The 21,846-nt window shown below is 39.3% G+C and overlaps 1 protein-coding gene across 4 annotated transcripts in view; it reads left to right on the top strand.

Annotated features, from left to right (window-relative positions):
• The window catches only part of PEX14 (peroxisomal biogenesis factor 14), a 103,221-nt gene that overhangs the window by 18,446 nt on the left and 62,929 nt on the right, over nt 1-21,846 (top strand). For all 4 annotated transcript variants that reach the window (XR_003254865.1, XR_003254866.1, XM_026074063.1 and 1 more), the window contains exon 3: nt 19,607-19,691. Coding sequence is in view for 2 of the 4 variants with exons in the window: in XM_026074063.1 (XP_025929848.1) it covers nt 19,607-19,691 (85 nt within the window). In the remaining 2 variants the exon portion in view is untranslated. The remainder of the gene's footprint in view (nt 1-19,606; nt 19,692-21,846) is intronic.

Genomic DNA, 21,846 nt, shown 5'->3' with positions numbered 1-21,846 from the left:
CCATGGATTTTCATCCAGTTCAATTTTCAGATTTGGATGCTTTGTAACCATTTTTGTCATGAATTATACCATGATCTTTTGCAACTGCTATTGCAAAATGAAGTGCTGTGGTGTAGTCCAAGGAGGGTAGATTCCTAGCCCGCCACTGCCTATTGCTTCTTGCTAGAGAGTAAAAAAGCAGTGGCTAACTTGAAAGAGAGAGTTTTGGTTTGGGTTCTGCTTTTAGACTGAGTTGGGACATCTCTCTAATGTTAAGTGTGCTAGCAAAAGCCTTGTGGCCATTACTCTGAGGAAATTTGGATATGTGTGCTGGCTACTTCTGGGAAGCTGTGGTCTATCTGATTTGTTATTCTGTTCAGGAAAGAAATAGGTTTTGGTCTTTATTTTTTAAAGTGAATATAGAGCTTGTGGAAGATAGTGAAGTGATAACTTTGGAGACTTAAATCATCTACACACAAAACTTAAACTGAAAGCTGTGATTGCAGTATTCCCCACCAAAATGATATGGAAAGGACACCCCCCCCCACCCCACCCCCAAAGATGAGGGGAGAATTCAGTCTCTAGCCCATTTGATGCTTTGACTTTCCTCTGAAGCTGCCAAGAAGGATGCCAATTTTTCCATTTAGCTGACTATTGTATAGACCTTAAAAGGGAAGGTTTTAATGCAGTTGGCTGCTATATAGACTGTTAAAGGGAAGTTATTTATTTTAGCTGGCTGCTGTATGGATTATTACAAGGGCATTCTTTCAGCTGCAGCAGCTATATTGACTAGTAAATGTGCAGGGCTGTATTGCTAGTMGCTGTCATATTGACTGTTACAGAAAAGATCTGTATTTAAGCCATAGCACTGCACTGGGATCTCCCAGGCAGGATATTAATGCTAATTCATCTGCTCACCCCCTGCTGTGAGTGTTATTTGTTTAAATCTGTAGAATCCCACAGCGCGTTTATATCCTCACTAGAGTGAGCTCCGCTCCCTGTAATTATTTAACATTATATGCTGATATAAATTGTAACAGTTAAAGAATGGTAATGAGTAGCAAAAAAACACAAACTTAACCTTAGAAATGGCAGAGTCAGCTCTTAAAACAACAGCCAGCAACTTTCGCTGTTCTCTGCCTTTTCCCAAGTCCATATGCACAATATTGCGCATACATTATGTGTGTGCGTGTGTGTTCATGCTCGCACTGGCAACTGTGCCAGGCAAGGCTGTAATTATGCAGAATGTACTGTGAAACTTATGCACACACTCATAATTACATACAGTGCCTACGTACAGCAAGTTTTATCTCTCTGCAGTTAAGCTTCTTGATGAGTTGTTCTGATAGGTGATTTGAGTTGGGGCTACCATACTGACAGAAGAAATGAAGCCCCTGGATTCTTCTCGCAGGAAATTCATGTCCAAAGGTTAAGCTAAAAGGCCTTTGGGTGTCAGTGTTGCTCTTTGTAGGCTCACCTGGCAGTGAATTTGTCTGGCAATAAAAACTGGACTTTGAAAGTAGTATTTTTGGCTATAAACATCTAAGACATTTACACATAATTTATATATAAAATGCATGTCCGTGCAACACCATTTATGTGTGGGTGGAGTGAGTGGAGGTAGCTCTATTGTGTGTTAGCTGAATTCTTTGCAGTTTCTGTTGCCTATTATAGCATTCGTGTCCCAAATTGGCATTCAAGATAGCCCACTACCACTGAATAGCTGTTGCATCCTGCTCCAGAAATGACTGTGGTGACTGTGGAGGTGACCTGATTCCTGTATGTAATTTGCCTGTGAATATTAAACTGTGGGCAATTTTTTTTATTTAGGAAAAAAATGTTTTTATGGTGTTCACAAATGTGGTGTAGATGCAACAAAATTATATTCAGTTTAGATTTTTGAAGAGCTTTGGGGCTATTTGGCTTAAAAGGTACTCTAGAAATGTGATTTTTTTTTTTAACTGTGGTACACATGTTTATCAGAGCTCATTGAAAACAGGTTTGCATTAAAACAGTGCATAAATAGCAGAAGAAAACTTTCACTGACTTAAAATGGAGAGGATAGAGAAAAGCCATGTAAATAGCAAAGAAAATGTATTTTAAAAAGACTTCTTTGTACTCTCTGTTCCTTATTCTGATTTCAGGTAGGGAGTAAAAGCTGGCATTAGAGCAGCTGAGCTTGTACTTGATTTGCAGAGTAGCGTGATGGTCGGTTGGGCTGCGTTGGCAGCATGGACCTGTGCCAGACTTCACCACAATTCATACTGTGTCAGTTTAATAAATGCACTACTTAAATTATGAAATTACAAAAGAAAAAAGAGAATGCACTTATTCAGACTCTTAATACATTAAAAATAAGGCATTAAAACACTGCCTTTTTTTTTTTCCTTCCAGAATCAATAATGAACAGGAAGGGTTGTAGACATTAACAGTCATGGACATTCAAACTCTTATACATAAATTATCTTAGAAAAATGCACAGAAGACTTGAATAATGTAAATACATTAATGCATTTAATAATTTAAACATTAAAGCACATGCAGGAATTCGTGGCAGAGGCTGTTCTGAGATAAGGAACAGTCCTGGAAGTTGTGTGTCCCAAGATCGATGGCTGGTTTCTCCTTGAGAAAACTCTCTGGGGAAGTCAAGCTGTGCAACTAGAGTGACCGCCTGTCCTAAGAAATCCCAGGACGTTAGCCAGCTCTTTTGCTTTTCACCTTCCATTCTCTTCTCTCCACATACATGAATACATACATGCAGAATATCCCACAAACCAGAAAAGGCCAGTGTGCATTTTGCCATGTCTCTTTTGAATATGTGCTGCAGTTTGTTTACAAAACAGGTGAAACAGCTTCCAACAATGAGAGTGTCTTGGCTAATGAAAAATGCTAAAGAAACTGCCTGCAGGAGGTTGCAAGGAAGTTGCAGGCCTGTCCACTTGGACAGTATCTGAACTATGATCTACTAGTTCTTCTGGGAAACAGGAACATGGAGTCTTGAGTACAGACAATGAAATGGGGATCCTGCTCCTCCAGGGCTTTGCATGGACCTGTAATTCAAACTCCATTCCCAGGTGTTGGTATAACAGTGGCAGTTAGGGAGAGGGAGGCTCACTGGTATGCTCTCCTCTTCTTGAAGCCCTGAAAATCATAAGTTTGGCTGCGGTGTAGTGACTAAGTAAGGGCTTTGTTCTGTTCTTGCCTCTGTGCTCCTCTTCGGATTGAAGGACCTTCACCACCGTATCAGTATCTAACTGGCACACAAAGGTCCCCATCATGCCAGGCATTTTCCTCAGGACTTTCAGCTGTATCACTTTTGCTGATGTAATTAAGTTTGAAAGGTGTTGCAGCAGCCCCTCATGCCGTTTCCCCTTGGTTCATAGCCTTGTTTTGTCCCTTCTGCAAGGAAACACACGGAGGTCATTTCCACCCTACAGTCCCACTCACCAAGTGGCATGAGGTATCCTGCTTAGGCCTAGATACTGAAATGACGGAACTAATAAAAAAGAGCTTAGCCTGATCCCAAAGGGAGAAGAGTTGGGTTGGTTAATTAAAGGAGCCTGGCACAGGGCACCTAGTAATTATAGGTGCAAGAAGTCTGAATTTGAAGAGGACTGTGCAGCTGGAGAAGGATAGGGAGGCACCCAGAACTCTGCAGGCTGTGGGCAAGAATGCAGCAAAACCAGATCTGGAAATCAGACTCTGGCAGAATTCCTTGGTGAATTCTTATTTATTCAATTTTTTAATGAGGAACTGAATCTCTCCTTATGCATTTATGTTTTTGCATGCACATGCGTATGTACAATTCCAGTTACACCCCATGGCTGGGAGGGTGGTTTTATTAAAGACCAGGAGATTGAGAGGCAGATGTTTTAAAAGACACGGGCCTTGCCCTGTAGTGGTTTGGAATTAATGCTGACTGCTGCATTGGTTGTATTATCAATGATGCTACTGGGTCTTTATCTCCAGCATCATCTCAACACCCATGAGTCTGTATCACTGTAGGGCAGAGCTTTTGAAGGGAAAGGGGCTGAGGCCACCAGGACCTGCTGGGAATTGCTCCTAAACTCCTATGTAGGTGTGGGGTGGGGAACAATGCTATGTCATCACCTGCTCCTCTTTATAGTTAAGTTCCTTAAAGCAGTGTTTCTCAGACTTAGGTTATGACCCCCAAAGGTATGCAAAAGGCTTCAAAGGAAGTCACAAAGTCACTAGTCGGTAAACAGCTTTCTACTTTTAATTGCTGTCAGGAGTTCTGTTTCTCCTAGTTTGAAGAGTTAGCATTTATTCCACTAACTCATTTTCCAGAAGGAACTTGCTGCCATCTCAGCTGTGGAATGTGGGATGAGCCACCAGGACAGATGAATGCAAAAGGGAGTCAAGCTTGCATAAAGTTTTAGAAGTGTTGCTTTAGCAAATTTTATTTTCCAGGGACAAGCTTTGCAAGTGTTCCCTTAAATGCATCCATTAACTTTACCTGATGAAAGGTACAGAGAGTCATTTTGTCCCTAGTGGATTTCTCAGGAAAACCCATTTGGGGAATGTAGGACTGTGTGTGAAAAGAAATAGCATTTGTTTAATGCTCAGGACTAAATAATGAGGTTAGGAGACTATAGTTCTTATTTTACCCTTACAGCTGACTAGCTGTATACTGGTAGGTGAATCACACTGGAAAATTGAATGCTTGTTCTAAGGGATCCTACCTCAAAAGATGAAAAGCACTGGTTTTGTCAAACTGTAAAAGAAGGTCCGGACACTAGAGAGGAAAATTGCCTTGAGGGTTTGACTTGTGTACTGACCGTATGTAGGTGCTCCTGGGCTGTTTTAAGTATAAAATAAACCATGTTAATTTAAGACACCTTTTTTATGCTGCAGTGAACTAAGGGGAATGCTCATGGTCATTTACCCTGGCTCAGGTAATGTGTGGTACCTTTATATTTCTGATCACCTATACAAAGCCAAAGCTGAATGCCCTCAATTTTCCCATCTCGAGCAGACAGCACCCCTGCATACATGGAATAAATTTTGAGCCTCCCACACCTCAAAGGGAGAAGCATCGCTGGTGGTAGGGAAGGGGTGTGTCTGCTGCACGTGGGAAGCTCCTGCAGGGGATTTTTACATAATCCAGGGCCTGTTGAAGAGAGGACTTGAGTGATGGGATGCTCTGGATGTGGCCTGCAGGGAAAAGGGAGGAGTGGGTGGGGATCTCCATAGGCTCTCATAGTTTGACGGCCACATTTACTTAGATTTAAGAGGCATAAGCTTTTACAGTAAATTCTACTGCTGTATCAGAGCCTGTTTTCTGTTTTTCTAGCTTTGTCTCCATGGGGGTATTCGATACTTTATTCCATTTCACAGCCTGAACTTTTACCCCTGCTTAAGAGGATTACGTGGGGCAGAGATGTAAGAAGAAAGGGAATCTTGCCACTACCCCACTCCTTTATTTCTATAACTCCATGTATATCTAGCTGTATGCTCTCACAGGGGCCAAACTTTATGCCTTCCAAAACCTTTCTCTGAAATGCTGATTCAAGCAGGTAGCAACTTTAGGACTCCTTGCAGAATAAATGCCTCTTGCTTTCTCCCCTGGCAATGGGATTTCCTCCTTGATTTATCTTGCTCAGGTCTGCTAACATCCCTTGACTAAACTGGGCATGGTGTGATGGTGTGAAGGTTATTTTATATATGCYTTATCCATTTCCGGAGACGTGGTGGGAAGACAGGACATCTGAAGTAGCATATCCTGCTGGGAGAGGGAAGAAGAAAAAGATAGCCTGGCTCCTCTTTTCACAGCCTCTTGTGGTGGGATGAAGGTTTTGACAGCCTAATTCAGCATTTAGAGRAAGATAGAGCCAAGCAGAAAGATTCCCCCCCACCCACTCCTTACAGCCCAGCTGTGACAAACTGACAGATAATTAACAAATCAAGACCTCCTATTAGCCTTGTCCCCGATGCATTGAAGCAGCTCCTATGTTGCATGTGTCCTTTAGCAAATGCCTGTACTTTATGGTTACAGAGTAAGATAGATCAGTTTAGAAAGGCAAAGAGTTCTCTAAGATGTCAATGCATAAATATTTTCAGGAACAGAAGAAGTTGCCTCTAGGAGAAAATGGTGGACAGTAGGTGGGAGAACTGTGCCATGACTGAATGGAAACCACTCTAATGGTGCAGTATATTGGCACGGAGTATCTTCTAGGAATATAGGATTGAAAGGGATGTATGGAATTATTGAGTCCCTCTTGTTTTTACAGAAAATGTCATAACTTGAATCAGAAATTGTTAGGGAAATTTTTTGTCTGGGACTAACCAAGACTGTAAAATTGTGCCAGGAAGCATCGTTTGTGGTTGAAATAGGTCTAATATTAAGACTTTAGTATTACTCTGGGGGTAATGTCTTGGTGCCCTTTCCTTTCTTCCTCAAGTTGTTGAAATTGCATGGATAAACCCCCAATATGCCTTCTTCTCTTTGCTTTATTTCCACTCATTTGGAGAAGAATGAGGAAGAGTGTCAATATCCTTCTAGTTCAAGATGTTAGATACACACAAGCCATTGGTTCCAGAGCTTAACACATGTTAAAGGAGAGAGAGCGACCTAATTGCATCAAAGCCACTCTTAAGTTCATGTATGTGGAGCCATCAAGCTGAAAGCATTCAGACAGCATCTGCTGTTATCAAATCACTCGTGAGTCGAGCTAATTAAAATAGAGCTTCATTTTTCTGAACCATTGTTTGGCAGGAATTCGAAACAGGTCTAACCCAATTTCTGTGTGTTTATGAGCCTTTATTATATCAAAGGTACTTTTCTGTAAATGTACAGGGCAGTGTTAAATGAATTGATCCGCACTGTATCACTGTAGATGCACTATGGACTTCCTAATGATTTCTCTTCTAGTTTTTTCCAGATATACCCCAGAAAGCTTGCTTTGTCCCTTATCATGTCATCTTCTTTCTCTCTTTTCCTTTCTATCTCACTCTCAAGAAAGTAAATGTCCTTGTATTTCTTTCTTTCATATCCTCCTCCTCCACTCTATTGGGATTTTTTGTATTATTAAAACATTTACGCATTTGCTGCCACATGCAAATCCAGAATAATAAAACAGGACTCTTTATACTCCAAACAGGAGCAGGAGGTCTCTCAGCACTAAGATTCTTACCCAGTACTCATTCCTGTTGATCGCGGGGGAAGGAGAAGAAGGAAGTCTAAATGTTGCTTTGTTGAATGTTTGGTATAGCTTTTTTATTTTTTGTTAATTTTTTGTTTTAAACATTTTACATTTCAGTGTGCAAATTCCAGGTATCACATKCCTCTTTATAATTTGCGTACATACACAAAAGTTAAAGAGACATAGAAATTGCTTCCAGAAGACAGGCTGTACTCTTAGGTGTCTAAAAGCTAATTCATGAATATTCTCAGCAGAAAGAAAATACTACACATAGGACCAGTGGGTTCAGTATGTGTGAGTGTGAGTAGCAGCCCAGTGAAACAGTAAAGTCAAGAAATAACTATCTTTCCAATTTCAGGTATTTAAAATCCAAATTGTTCTTATAATATTCTTAAATCTTGAATTTATATCTGAGTAGTGAATTCAAATTAAAAAAAGGAAGCTAAGGTTTAGCATTAGGAAAAATTCCTGACAGTGATCTATTAAAACATGAAGTCCTCTCCCTAGAAAAGCAGAAGGACCTTGGACTTTTAAAAATAGGCTGGAAAAATACAAAAAATAAATAGGAGGGAGCAATCGTGCRCTAGCTAATACAAGAGGAAAGGAGCGTTTTCTTTTTTCTGTACTTTCTGTGCAGTTTGAGAAAGATTGCTCCTTTAACTCAGTTTATTCACATTGGAATGGAATTTCAGTGCATTATATTTTACATTTAATGCAGTCAGTTCTGAATGTATATACTCAACTCCTTTGTGTAAAGCTTAAGAGCAGCATTCATAAATTGATACCAGAAGCACGTGTAACATTTTGCTACCAGCAAACCTGGTAGCAGGTTCTATTAGATGTTCACAAACTTATGAATTATTATCTCATGCTCCATGGTTTTAGAGAGATGAAGAAAATTGTTACTCAGAAGTTTGGTCTTCTGTTCATTGACAGTGACTCTCTCCTGATTCCTTTTTTAAAAGATTAAAGTGAACTTAATGCTGACAAAAAGCAGCAGAGTCACAGTATCCAGAAAGATAAAGCCTCAGATAGAGAATGGACATTGTACTGCATGCTTTTTCTGTAAGCCTTGCAAAGGAGACCTAATTTAAGGGCACTACTGCTAGGGACTTGATTAAACTCACTATTCAGTCCCTGTCTTCTTTTCTGAGACTACTAAGGTGTACAGTGGATTACTTGTCTTTCTAGCCACTGTCTCATCAACTTAGTCAGTTTTCCAGCTGAGGGCCRTGATATGATGGCTTTGAGAGAAGAATTTCTGGTAGAAGCTCAGCGGTAGAGGTAAATCCAGGTACTCCTGAATAGCTAAGTAACTCAAACTTCATTTATGCTCATGTCATGGTGAGTACAGAATGAAATGTGGAAAATCTGAGAACGTCTTCATGGCCTTCTCAGCGTTTCCTGCATATGCAGTTGTTGCTGATGTTGCTACTGCAGGAAGAAGCTTGCCATTCTACCAAGAAACACTCTTTCCTTTTTTGTTTTACAACAACAAAAACAAAGTCAAGCGTTTGGTTTGAGGATCCAAAAGCCCAGGAAATGCATCTGTGCAGCTCCCCGTCAATTTGGGACCTAATGAAATATAGAAAATACTCAATAAAAGCGCCTTTATTACTTTAAATGTTTAAATGTAGAGTTTTTAGCCATCAGGTTAATGTTTTTGTATCATTTTTTGATTTGATTGTGAGCACTTTTCCAGGTATCTCTGCCACTTGAGCACTAATTGGATTTCCACAGATAAACAGTGCTAGCTGCAGCCCTTACCTCACTGCGTTTTTACTTCATCATTATTTTATTTGTTTTTACTGTAAAGGTTAATAAATCTCAGTATGTTTAAAGTATGAAATGAGGCAGGCAGGCTAAGAACTACAACATGGAGGGATGAAGTTTTATACACTGCTTTCTCAAATCTGAGAGGTTGAAAGAGAAACAGTGTGCCCATTGTGGTATTTATAATGGGCTGTTGGGTATGTTAGTCAGCCAAGTAGCGATCCATAATCCTTAAGATAAAAAGCGTTGATCTCTCCACTAGTTCTCAGACAGAGCTGTAAGGCATTTGAATTGGGTTACCATTGATTTAAGTTGGGAAGAACACTGAGTAGCATGGGTCTGCTTAAAAAGGGATATGTGGAATTTATTTAATTTAATTTTTTTTTTTTAAAGAAAATTAGAAGTCTTTCAGTGCAAGTGCACCTGAGTTCCCTCTGGATTATGAAGAAAGTCAGTATAGAACTTGCTAGTATTTTAGGGAAGAGCTAAATGAATGGAAGATTTTAATGAAGATTTGGACTGCAAATAAATTTTGGTAAGAATTTATCAGAGTCCCAGACATTTGCTGTCTTGCCTATTTGTTCAGGAAAGCCTATACTACTTATCATTCTCATGACGTCCTGGGAAGCTGAGCTTGACTTCCTGCCACTGGAAAGCTACCGCAGTGTGACATGGCAGAGTTTCCAGCCATGGAGGCAATGTGCAGGCCCTTTTTGGCCGAGCAGGATTGGAATTGGTGCATTTCAAACACTCCTTCCCAATTCTGGACTTTGTGGGCTTAATAAAAATTGATTAACAGCCTGTACTTGGGCCAAAGCAGCTGTAAAGACTGAATCGCCTTTGTTCTGTTACAAAGACAGAAAAATATCTTGTAGCTCCTATGGATCAGATGCAGAGTCTTGAGCTAGTATCTGCAATATGATAGACTCAGGCTTTCAGTTGTGCCATTTCTCTGTGGCAACAATGGACATTCTTATGATGGTGCTAATGCTTTGCTGTAGTCCGGACCCAGGTTTCAGAGAGGTTGTTGATGGTCTCTGCAGCATTTGTCAAGGTAGAGCCTGCTTTATTTTTCCTGAAGTGGGTAATTGTTTATTAATTTTTCAGCAGGTAAAGAGCATAATTGTAATAGTCCCTGACATGTACTGACTGCTCCAAGGCTTAAGGAAAACAAAAACTACTAGAAGTGCTGTTTTGAACCTTCTCTGATTTTACAGGTTTTCCTGGTTTGGAATCAAATTTCTATATAGAAGCTGGGCAGGAGCAGCCTGGCTTGAGTTTAATTCTCTGCAGAACTAAACCTCTTGGACATTTTAATTTAGTTTATGATGGTGGGATCTGGCTAAAAAGTTTCAAGAGAGAGGAATTGGTGATCAAGACACATGAATTCCTGGTGCATACAGGAATGCTATATTGGTTGAGCAGCATCCTGAATTTATCCTGACACCTATGTGCTTTGTTTCCTTAAACAGTGCATGTAACACCCATGAAAAATGCCAAATTGACCCCACGGGGAAAATGAAGTCTTCTCTTTCTTTGTAGAATATTTATGGCATGGAAAGCCACAGTGCAAACATTCCCCACATTTGCCCTTATATTGTTTCACTCCTATTCCAGAGGAAGCATCCTAAGAGTGGAAAGGGAAGCTCAGTTGCTTTTGAAACTGTTCATGCAAGCTCCTACATATGAAGGAGAAATTTTGTGATGTGGGCTTCTTTCTTTTTGGAACTGGACAAAGACAAGGGACGCAGCTGCTTTTGAATCTATAAATTTATTCCACCAGCAATCCCCATAGACAAGGCAGCTCTGGCCAATCAGATTTCTTGCCCCTTACTTGTTTTTTCCCTTAATGGGGCAATTAACAGCAGGAACAAAGTGCATGGTCTGCTCAGTCTTTATTATTATTTGTGTTGCAATAAGTGTCTAGGAGGCCAGTTGCAGACCGGCACCAGGCACTGTACAAATACAGAGGAAAAGAACGATTCTCGTCCCAAAGAGCTCTAAGTAAAATATTAAATTTGCATAAAGGTCCTCCAGTGTTCTAAGCCTTTCCTCTTTGCTATTACTTCCCAACTGCTGTGGTTTGCATGATTTATTGTGCACCTGTCACCATTTCCAGCTTCTTTAATGTTTCCAGCATGAAACCTTTTGTTTGCTAGAGTCTGGTGATCCGAGTAGTTTCCTCGTCTATGTCCTTGTTTGTTCTCACATTCAAATACTCCTTATACTAACGCCAGACCAGCCCCCTGATTTAACCCCTAACTGTGTGGGATTTTTGTCACTGCAAGGAAAACACTCGGTTTCTAAGCTACATTTCCCATGGATTTAAGGGTTCTATCATGTGGGGCTCTTGCAATAGCAAGTTCAAAAAACAATGGCTTGCTGATTTTTCTTGTCCATTTGAGTAATTTCTATCTGAAACATCTTTACTTGCATCTCCCACAGATGGGATCTACTTTTGAATTAAATCTAAACCATTGTATCAGTAGTATTTGCCAGTCTCTTGTCTGTGGAGTTAGAAGGATCTAAGTAAGTGTGAACAACGATCCTGTTCTGCTGTGTCTCTTTGATTGATTTAGCCTTCTGGAGTCTAACATTCAATAGCCATTTAAGTAGTCAGGCACTATTGTTAGATGTGACACAGACTTCTTATGCTTAAGTCATCTTCTGTCTCCCTAGCACGTGAAAGAAGCTCCAGCAGTCCTTGTCTATCCTGTAGTTAAAAGAATGAAAATGTAGCAAGTTACTGCTTCAATGTTTTTTACCCTCCGCACATGTGAAACTAATAGAGTAAAGAGATGTCTTTCAAAAGCTGTGGTAACTGAACTCTTTGCGAATGGCAACATGGGGAGAGAGGTGGAAAAGGTGAGAGTTGGGGGATGCTGCCATCTACTCCCCTGAAGACTATTATCATGCATTTTTTTAGTTGTAGAGCCACAGAATGATCTCACAGTTCTTCTGCTGTAGTGAGCATCTCGGACACTGAGTCATTGCATTCCTTTGGAGTGATTCAGCTCAACAACTTGACACTTGCATTAATTTTACAGCACAGAGCCTCAGTGATGCCTAAGCTTCCTTCTGTAAGAAGGGAGAAACAAGATGTGTAATTTGGGTACTGTCCTGAAGAGTTACAAAGTTGGATTCTCTGTAATCAAAATTTTAACCTTTCACCTTGTTCCTGACATGTTTCTTGGGTCCTGTTGAATCAGTTTGTTAACCTGACAATGATACACACTGGCTTCATGCACGCTTGGAAGCTTTACCTGCTTGCATGAAACACTGATCCGCTAGTCTATGTAATTATCCACAGTGGTCCAGTGCAGTCAGTACCAAGGTTATTGCTGTTTTTTTGTGTAAACAGAACTTCAGATAGTTTGCTGACAGTTGGATTGCAAGCACTATCTCCACTCCTCCTCCCCGTCTCTGTTCATCTTACTCTGATACCTTCTTTGGTGGTATTGGTGATTAGAGGAACCTTGCAACTTAAGTTTAGGCAGAAGTACAAAAAAGGAGATTTTTATTTTTCCTCTAGAAATGAGATTGTATCTTTCCACTCCTTTTCAATAAAAAGTTAAAATATTTGTACTCTAAGAAAAAGGTTTATGCTACTCAGTGGTTAAAATTTATTATGGCTGCATTATCAGTTAAGACAGATGTAATTATTGATCTGCTAGTATTTCTTATAAGGTGTTTTTAAAGCATTTGTCACTTGCCTGTAACAATTTGTGTCAGGTTAAACTTGATGTTATAAAGTCTCATTTGGAGGTGTATTCTTTTCTGAAATAAAAAAAATATACATAATTAGGACATTCTGTGTGTAAGGAAATAGYTATCGTGTTTCTTTTAAAACATATGTAGAGGTTTCTTGTTCTCTTTAATTTTTTACATGTAGGTATTACTTGAATGAGTATTTTTTCTCTTGAAAAGAGAATTTTATCAAGAAGGCCACTATGTTTTAAATCGAGTCAAAAAGAACTTAAGATGGCAGAGATATTTCACTTTGAAAGGTGACTACTGCACAGACGAAGTTCCTACTTTTCATAAGGGCTTTTACTCCATATATCAATGTGTTTTAAGAGAGACTTGGGTCAATAATACCATGCTTTAGAATTCCCTAAATACATATTTACACAATAGACCTTAAAATATATTAGTCTATCATGTCAGCTCCTGTACACTTCTATCAGGGATGTTTTATGTCCTTAACATATAATACAATAAAACTTTATTTTATATGGCATTTTTCTTACAAATTGTATCCTTGAATGCTTTGTGGAGTTAAGTAATACTTTTACGAGGTTAAAATTAAAAAAGCTGAAGGGTGCAGGAAAATTAAGGGTTATACATGTAGGAAATACTTGACTGGACAACGTGATTCTGGATGGAGAGGCCAGAGAGGTGAGAGAAACTGTAAGTCTGATTTGTGCTATAGGGAAGGATCCCTGGCAATGGTGAGGTTATGTGAGGAAAGACTAGTCTTATGTGAAAAAAGAATGTGGAAAATCATGCCTTTTATGATCAGCTGGAGGAAATGTGAAGTGGCTCCCACAACAAAGAAGCTGAGAATAAGGACCATATAGATTGACTTCTTTGTAGTGAACGTAGTAGAAGAAATGAGGGGAAATAACGCTGAGGGGAAAGAAAGCATCTGAACATGTGTCTCCGTAGCTAAATTGTCACAAGAAATTGGTGAGAATGGGACAGCAGCGTACACCTAGGATTTTTCAGCTTCTTCGTTTCTGCTCGTTCCAGCAAGCTCAGGGAGTGGCAGGGGTCGCGGCTCGCTGGAGGCTGTCCCTGGAACTAAGTAGGCACAACAAGATGACATGAAGACAGCTCAGCTTGGATTTTTTCTGGCTTTTATCAAAATTTTTTTTGGTCACCCTGCTAATGTAAATTAAGTAAGGCTTTTTTGTATGTGATAATTATAGATAAATGTATTTAAAGTAGATCTGGATTTTGTAGTCCTCAGGAAAAAGAGGAAGAGTAATTTTTCCCCCCTGTCCCTGTCATGTGTTCATTTTAATGAGCAATTTTAAAAAATTGAAAATAAAAGAGGAAAATGAATAGGTGTTGAACCAGCCTGTGATATGTAAATGCCAACTAGTAATTACCTAAAACCTCAATTTTCTTTCTGTTTCATCTTGCAAAACATTTCATTTCCACTGAGTGAAAACACTTAATTTGGGCTTCGTCGGCTGGTGAAGCCTGCCTCTCAGAGCGGGAGCCTCCCGCGGGCCTCGGCTAGGGGGAGTACTGGCTCTGCGCTAGCGCCGCTCGCGCTCCTCTGGCCATCCCAAGGTTATTCCCGCTCTGCTACCCTCCGGGTTTTTCTCGGAGTATTGAATGGAAATTCACCTGCCCCTGGTTTACAGTCGTGTTTGCTTTTAGGAATCATGTTCTTTCAAGTATTAGTGAAAATTGGGTGATAAATATATGTTTGGAATATAATGTTTGTACCTTTCATCTGGTTGTTACTGTGATGATGATCTTGAATTAGATTTCTTTCTCATGTCTGAGTTTCTGGGCACTTGGGATTTTTTCCTTTTTGTTTTTTTTATTACCCTTTTTTGGTTACTAATCTGCATTCTTTTAGTGCTGGATTCTTAATTTTAGATATGGTTTGGAGCTTGCCTTTGTTCTTTTTGGCTCCAACTCCTGTGAATCTTGCTTTAAATTTTATTCATTTTTTATTTCCTCTGTTTTACATGAGGGTTTTTTTTTTTGCATTTTTAAACTTTTCTTTGTAGGACTTTGAGATCCCCCAAACTTTGCAGGTTTCTAAGTGCTGTTACAACAGAAACAACTCCTGAGGTTCTATCTGGTTTCATAAAAATTTTGAGGAAATTAAAGGAGCTTTAAAGTGTTTCCTCTCTCCTGACTGACCTGCAGATGATTTCTTTATAAGGAACAAGCACTTTCTGTAACAGATACATTGGGAATTCTGGGCTCCAAAACCCCGAATTTGCATTTGTCCTGGGAGAAGGAAGCTTGTATTAGAGAACACTGCATGTGTAGTGTCCCAGGACCCTGACTCTTAGAGAGCTCTGCCTGGAATCTCAAGGAACAGTGCCTCTTTAGTGAGATATATGGCTTCATAATTAGCCCCTTGCATTTTTTCATGAGTGCTAGCATCAGCGTTCTGTGATGTGTTTCCCTGATTAACAGCTGCTTTGCAACTATTTCCTTGTGCCACCGATGACCATATTTGTCAAGTTAGTCCTGACAGAGCACTGATTTCTTACTAAAATGCAGCATTTCTGTTTGAAGGGGTTTTCTTGTTCATTGCAGTGCCAGGCTTTTAAGTCAGCCCTTGTTAAAACGTAAGTTGGCTTTAGCCTGATGCTTGTTAACAGGATTCTGGGTATCTCCTTTAGAGTAGGAGTGCAGAAACCTTTCACAGACAATTTAATCTTCTGAGCCTTGCAAACATACAGCTGTACACTGGGGGGGTGTTGCTGTAGGCTAATATATTGATCAGTTCCATTTGCCCTATAGCTGTGGCCTTCTGCTCTGGCTAAAATAGGTTGAGTGTTTGTTGATGCTGCCATATTATTATTTTTTAATACACTGGAAAAAAATTAATTCCAACTTCTTTTACATACGTCATGTATATTGCCGGTGTTGATTGCTTCCGCACATGTAATGTAAACTGTCTGTGCATAGTTCATGGCCTGTGCCGCCTCTGCTTAATGAAAAGAAGTGTTGCATTTAAACAGATACAGATCCACTCAGAAAGACAAAATACCATCCCTTGCAACGTATAATTCAGACCCAACCTTTACATCACAGGTCATCTCAAAGTCTCAGTCTATCAACAAATGCTGTTCAGTAATAACCTACAGAGGGTTCCCAGTATTAGGAAATCTATTAGAGCTCTTACTGGCTGCACTCCCAGTGGCTTTTGATTCTCTTTTCCATGTGGACCTGTGTTACTGAATCCTGTGGAGCTTTAAGTGATGAGGGTGATTTTGTTCCCCCCCCCCTTTTTTTTTGATTGGAGATTTTTTGAGATGGTAGAAAGTGGGCATTTGCCACTGTGTTTTAAAACTGATGGCTTATTTTTCTAATGCTAGTTACCGATAAAGTAGCTTAGAGCTCTTGAATTAAAATCCTACAGCTTTGAGCATAATAACAAATAAGGCTGGCTTTACCTTCCCCACTAACACAAGAGGGAGGGAAATTGGGAATGAGGGACCTTGGCTATAACATCAAAATACCATGCTTTGGCCCAGAATTTCACCGGGTTGCTGCACTCCCCAATGTCTGCTGTAAAGTTAGTGTTTCCGTTTTATATCTTTGACATTGAAGCAGAATACTTGGCCTGAATTTATGTAATTTGGCCAGACACAAATATAATCCATGAATAGTCACATTCGTCTTCTAATTAGAAAATCAAACTGTAGTGCAAGATTCCACCCACCACCACCCAGGCAGAAATGTGTCTTTGTGTATCCTATCACTGCAGGAGAAGCACTGGTGGGATAGCAAGTTTATGGAATTAACTTGCTTTTAAAAGCCAAATACACAATTTTTTATTAAAATAAATATGTAACAGTGATCCACTGGATAAAACTAGTTTGCTGGCCTGTGGGTGTTGGCAGTCTAAGAATCAGAGTGGTGATACAATGCATACTACTTGGCAGGGTCCTAATATTAGAAGAATTTGGTAAGTGTTACAAATGACACAGAAATAGTACGGAACTGTTACCAGCTGACTCAGAGTGCTACTTGCAACATGTTTTTTTCATCTGTCCAAAGGACTGCGAAGTCTTTTTCTCATTTTCCCCCTCTTTTTTCTTTTTCTGTTTTTTAAATTATGGACTGCAGTTGTCCTTGTTTGTGCAAAGAAAATCATCCTTAGAAGGTAGGAAAGTTCTTGTGTACTGTTGTTGAAAATATTGGCATCTTGACATGGCCAAAATTGCTTTGTAAGTTGTTCGTGTATACAAGATGAATCACAAAAAGGAAGAAGTTTCAGGTCAGCCTATAGGAGGAAAGTGTACTCTAGAGGTAAATGCAAACATAAATAAGAGAAACATGGGATTATTGGGAGGAGGAGTAACTATTCAGAATTGTGTTTTGTGAAGTTTGTTGTTTCTGCTTGTAATTTCATTTTGTCTTAAGATTAAAACCTTTGTGAATAATGGAGGAAATGGTGCAGGGAAGAGATAAAACAGAAGTTTATTTTGAGGTGAAATTTACTACTGAAATGTTTACATTTTTACAAGGCAAAAATAAGTGTTAGTCAAGAGTTAGACTCAATAAAATGTTAAAAGGTTATGGTTAAAATAAGACAATGAAAAATACTGCTTATATCTTACAGGTCTTTTTTGTACTTATAAAATGATAATATTAATGAAAGAATCTGAGAGCTTGCAGAATTTCAGGTCTGCAAGCCTTTTGTGTCTGTGTCGCTAGCTGACTAAATGTGGGAGGGAGTGTTGAGAGTTCCTGAAGAAACAAACAAGTAATTATTGTTAGAAGGAGAGTGGTTTTGATATGTTCACATATCTGTTGGTCTGCTCATTTGGGCATCTTTCTTATTCAGCATATTATCTTAAGGTTATTAGTTTGTGTGCTTTATATTTCTGAATCTGGCGTAGCAATATCAGCACTGTTTAAATGCGTGATTTGCCTGTCACCTGCATTTCAGTCAGAGACAGATCAAGTGCACATAAATGAGACCAAATGTACTTTATGTGGGGTATTCTGCTATACTATTTCATGGTTCAAAATTACTGAATATAAACTTAAGAAAAAAAAGAAGGAAAATAAGAAAAAGAAGAGAATGAAAAATACCCCATTCATTATATTCTCCCAACTTCGAAGTGTGCCAGGACTTTGTCAAATTCCCGTTAAAATAAATATGTCAATTTCATCTCTCTTCCAAATTCATTTATCATGCTTTTTTAAAAGGTGTTTTCTGCTTTACCTGATGTTTAAATTGGATTCACTCGTTTATGCTGTTCTTTGCTGTATCCCCCATGTTTTTCTTAAATGAATTAGTAATGACAGCATACTCCATCATACCCTCTCTACAGCCACTTTAAGGGAAGCCTGGTGATCTAAACCTTTTAACCTATTAAAGATGATTTTCCCCAATTGAATCAGACCCACCACAGGTGTAATAACTAATCATTTAAACTACACCTGCTATTATGTATTTTTAAGCCATTATGCRTGTTGGATAGATGATAATTCATGTTTATTGCATTGTCCAATGGATCCGTTTTGCCTACACTAGCCTGATTAATGTATTTAAAGAAATAAGAGATGCAATTTAAAAAAAAAAAAAACATTGATGGAATGCACTGAGGAGTACATTGAAAGTGCCATTAAACCCATCAGAACTTTGCTCTCTGACCAGAAATGCATATTCGAAGGGTTTGATTCAAACAAGGTGAAACTTAGTGATTTCAACAGTGATGCTATTTTTTCCTTCTTTTTCTACTACTGTGAAAAATTTTGAAAACCTGTTTGGAACTGAATTCCAGAAACTCTGTTTTAGCTCAAACTCTTCAAGACCTACAAATACACTTTGTATCTAACACCTACCACCCTTTTAGGAGAATGCATGTGCCACTGTTTGGGGAGAAAAAAGGACACCTCTTCCATGGATATGCATGGTTATTTTTAGCTATGGAGGAAGGAAGTGATCTCTTTCATTAGTTCACATGAATGTGTCCATCTCCTAAGTGCTGTTAGCTTCAGGCGAATTATTCGTACTGATGCCACAATCAAAACAGATGCCTTTGTATAAAGGTAAGGTGAATCAGCTGTTTTTCACCAGTGCAGCAACATATAATATGCAGAGTAATATAGGAGAGTATGTGGAAAATTGACCTATCATATGAGCAAAAAAATCGAATACCTTTCACTGGCACTAAATTCCAATTAAAAAAACTAGTRCCATTGCTGTTGGTGCCATTCGGTAATACTTCAGACTTTACACTTTGTTTGGGTACATRGTTTGTTGTAAGTGCTGTGTCACCCTGAAGAAGCACGCAGATGAAGTTAGTCTTTTGACAAAAGCAATCTGTGATTTCTATCAGAGTGGAGCGTAAATTAAACCATTCACCTACCCATTTATATTATGAAAAGTGACTTTTTCTGGTTTTTTTCAGTAGGTGTGATCCAAAACATGGAATTTTGCTTCTTTTCCAGTGATGACAAACCAAGATTTAGTTATTGCTTACAGTTAATTAGAACAATGGCAGAAATGCCCTTAATCTCCTAGAATTTGCAAGGAGCTTCAAGTCAGATAGAATGGAAGCATTCTTCTGTTCTTAGTAACAGTCTAACTGTTGCAGATCACATGCTATGTCTCAGGGTTGCTCTCAAATGTAGAAACCCACCTAGGTAAGAATATCACAGTCTAAATCAGGATAACCGCTAAGAATCTTAATGCGGATTTTCATACAGGTTGAGCTGCTGAAAGAGTAATTCAAAGAGAAACTTCTAAGTTGAAATTTCATAATTGTGCTCTCTGGTTAGAGGTGAGCCACCAACTCTGATCCTCATTGAAACGTTTCTCAAAGTTGGGTTGGTTTCAGTTCCAGACCATCTCCATGTGTTGTTAGATGTGATACCTTTGCAGTACAAAATGCATAACATAAAATAGGAACATGACCATTCCTAACTTGGTTCTTTTCTCTCTTCTGTTTCTCCAATCCTCTTACCCTCACCAGATTGTGACTGCAGTGAAGTTTTTACAGAATCCCCGAGTCCGCCAAAGTCCACTTGCAACCAGAAGAGCATTTCTCAAGAAGAAAGGTATGGACACATAAGTCTGTGGCCTCAATGATAGTGAGGGAGTTTGTGTTAGGGTTAAAGCCAGAACATATTGCAATGGAAAATTAGATGTTAAGGATAAGGGAGATGGTCTGTTTCAGAAGAAGATTTGAAGTTTGTGAGAAATACCACTCCGTTTGCTTCCATACTGACTAGAGCAATATTGGCACCAGATGTGGAACTGTAGAATACAGAAGACACATTGGAAGTTCTAGGGTTAACTATTATTAGATATCTTCTGAAGTGAGGATAGTTTACAGTTATGGACTAGTTGGTCAGTTCTAACCCTTTGTGACACTGGCTTTAGAATGACCAGCTTCTGGCTGAAAAGGTCAAATGCTTTAGAGGAGAGCCAGAGATGAATGAAGAGCAAAGGACTTGGTAAAAGTAAACAAAGTCAGGTTAAGGTCAGGCTTGGGGTCAACCTGGCTTTCAGGCTGAAATGGTAAACTGCTAACTATGTTTAGCCCCTTTTTTATTGCAGGAATTGAACAGATCCTGACAAATCAAATATAATGTCAAATGGATGGAATTGCCTACTGAGATTTTTTTTATTATTATTTCTGATTCATAAAGGAACTAACTTTTTTTTCTTTAATATAAAGTTTTTAGCCAACAACATATAGTGCTTTTCAGGTGAAGTTCATGATACCCTTCTCAGACCACACTACTTACATCTTTAATGCAAGATGTAAATGCTACAGAGGGTCTTGTCTTGGAGTAAATTACGTGCACTGTGGAGCACTTTAAGCAGTTGGAATGATCCTGAAAATACAAACTCCAAAATTGAGAGGGGAGTGACCACTTATGCATTTAAGTCTTCAGTGCTTCAGGGTATGTTGAATTCTATAGCTAAAGATCTTTAGTTTTGAAAATTAGGGAAGCCCATGAAATACATATTAGTCTGACTGAGGATATGAACTGTTTATTGAGATGTGTGAGACTTGATATCATGAGATAGAGAATTAAAGTATAGGCACCGCTCTCCTCATCTTGAACAGCAAAAGACGTAGAAGGGAATGGCAGACTCAGGTTTTCGCAATGTTGTCATGATAAGTAATTCACAGGTACATCAGTTTGAACGTGGTCCTCTCACTGCTTGTCCTAGTGCCAGCTAGCATTCCAACATCACTGCTTGCCCTGCCCTGCCCTGCCATCAGGATGGCATTAAAATTTGGAGCCTGTTGGCCGCTGTGCTTCATGAGTTTTTCRTTGAAATATGTGGACCTACGGGGAGTAATTAATCATAAAAGCTTGGGGATTTCAACTCTATCATCGAAGCAATGAAGCAAGGGAAAGCTGAGCCTAAAAGCTGTGCTGATTACCCGGGGTAACCTGATACAAAATCTATTGTTGCCGAGAGATCCTTAGCCCCCAGTATATCGTGCAATATTATAACCACCTGATCTTCTCCTCTGCTGACAATGACCAGTTATTCCTCATTTTCTCTCTCAACACAGCTGGGTTAGAATTTCATTTGCAGAAGGTATTTAGAGCAATTTAGAGACAAATGTCTCTGGTGTTTGCTCTGCACTTCCCCACCGCAGGCTTCTCTGAACAGTTTTTAGTATCAGGAGCTCCATCTAATCTGTTTAATTTTAATAAATCCCTGACTGGGAGAAGAGGAAGGTTGGGCAGAGAGAAACTGTGGCCCGACTAATACTACTTATGAATTACTTGGCTAATAATTACTAAAGAGCAAAAATGGTTTGGTAGAGCTGTTTGTTCCTGTTTGTTAATTTGCTGTACTTCCCTTTGTGATAATTATTTGTTTGAAAACTTAACAGTAAGAGATAGGAAGGAGCAGGGTCTAGTAGTGCCTGTACACAGCAATCATTGGAAATATGGCCATATGGAATCTGACCACTAAGCTTACAGCATGCCCTCTGTTTGGTGCTCGAGAGCAGAGAGTACATACTGTCATTGTACCTATGTGCCTTAACAGATGGAGGCAGTTATTCTTGAAGCCTAGATGTTGTGGCTAGTTCAACCCTGGCTAAATGAGGGGTTGCATGTTTTGGTAGGCTGTTCCCGCTATACTCTGATATACGGTCATCATCCCAATGACAATGTTATCCCCATTTTACAAGTACAGAAGGCCCTGCTACCAGTCAAAAGAGCATTTTCTCTATAGAAA

The sequence above is a fragment of the Apteryx rowi genome, unplaced genomic scaffold, assembly GCF_003343035.1.
Source record: "Apteryx rowi isolate R43461 unplaced genomic scaffold, aptRow1 scaffold_38, whole genome shotgun sequence".
NCBI classification, from domain to species: domain Eukaryota; kingdom Metazoa; phylum Chordata; class Aves; order Apterygiformes; family Apterygidae; genus Apteryx; species Apteryx rowi.
The sequence above is the reverse complement of the archived record's forward strand: the minus strand, read 5'-3'. Positions and strand labels throughout refer to the sequence as shown.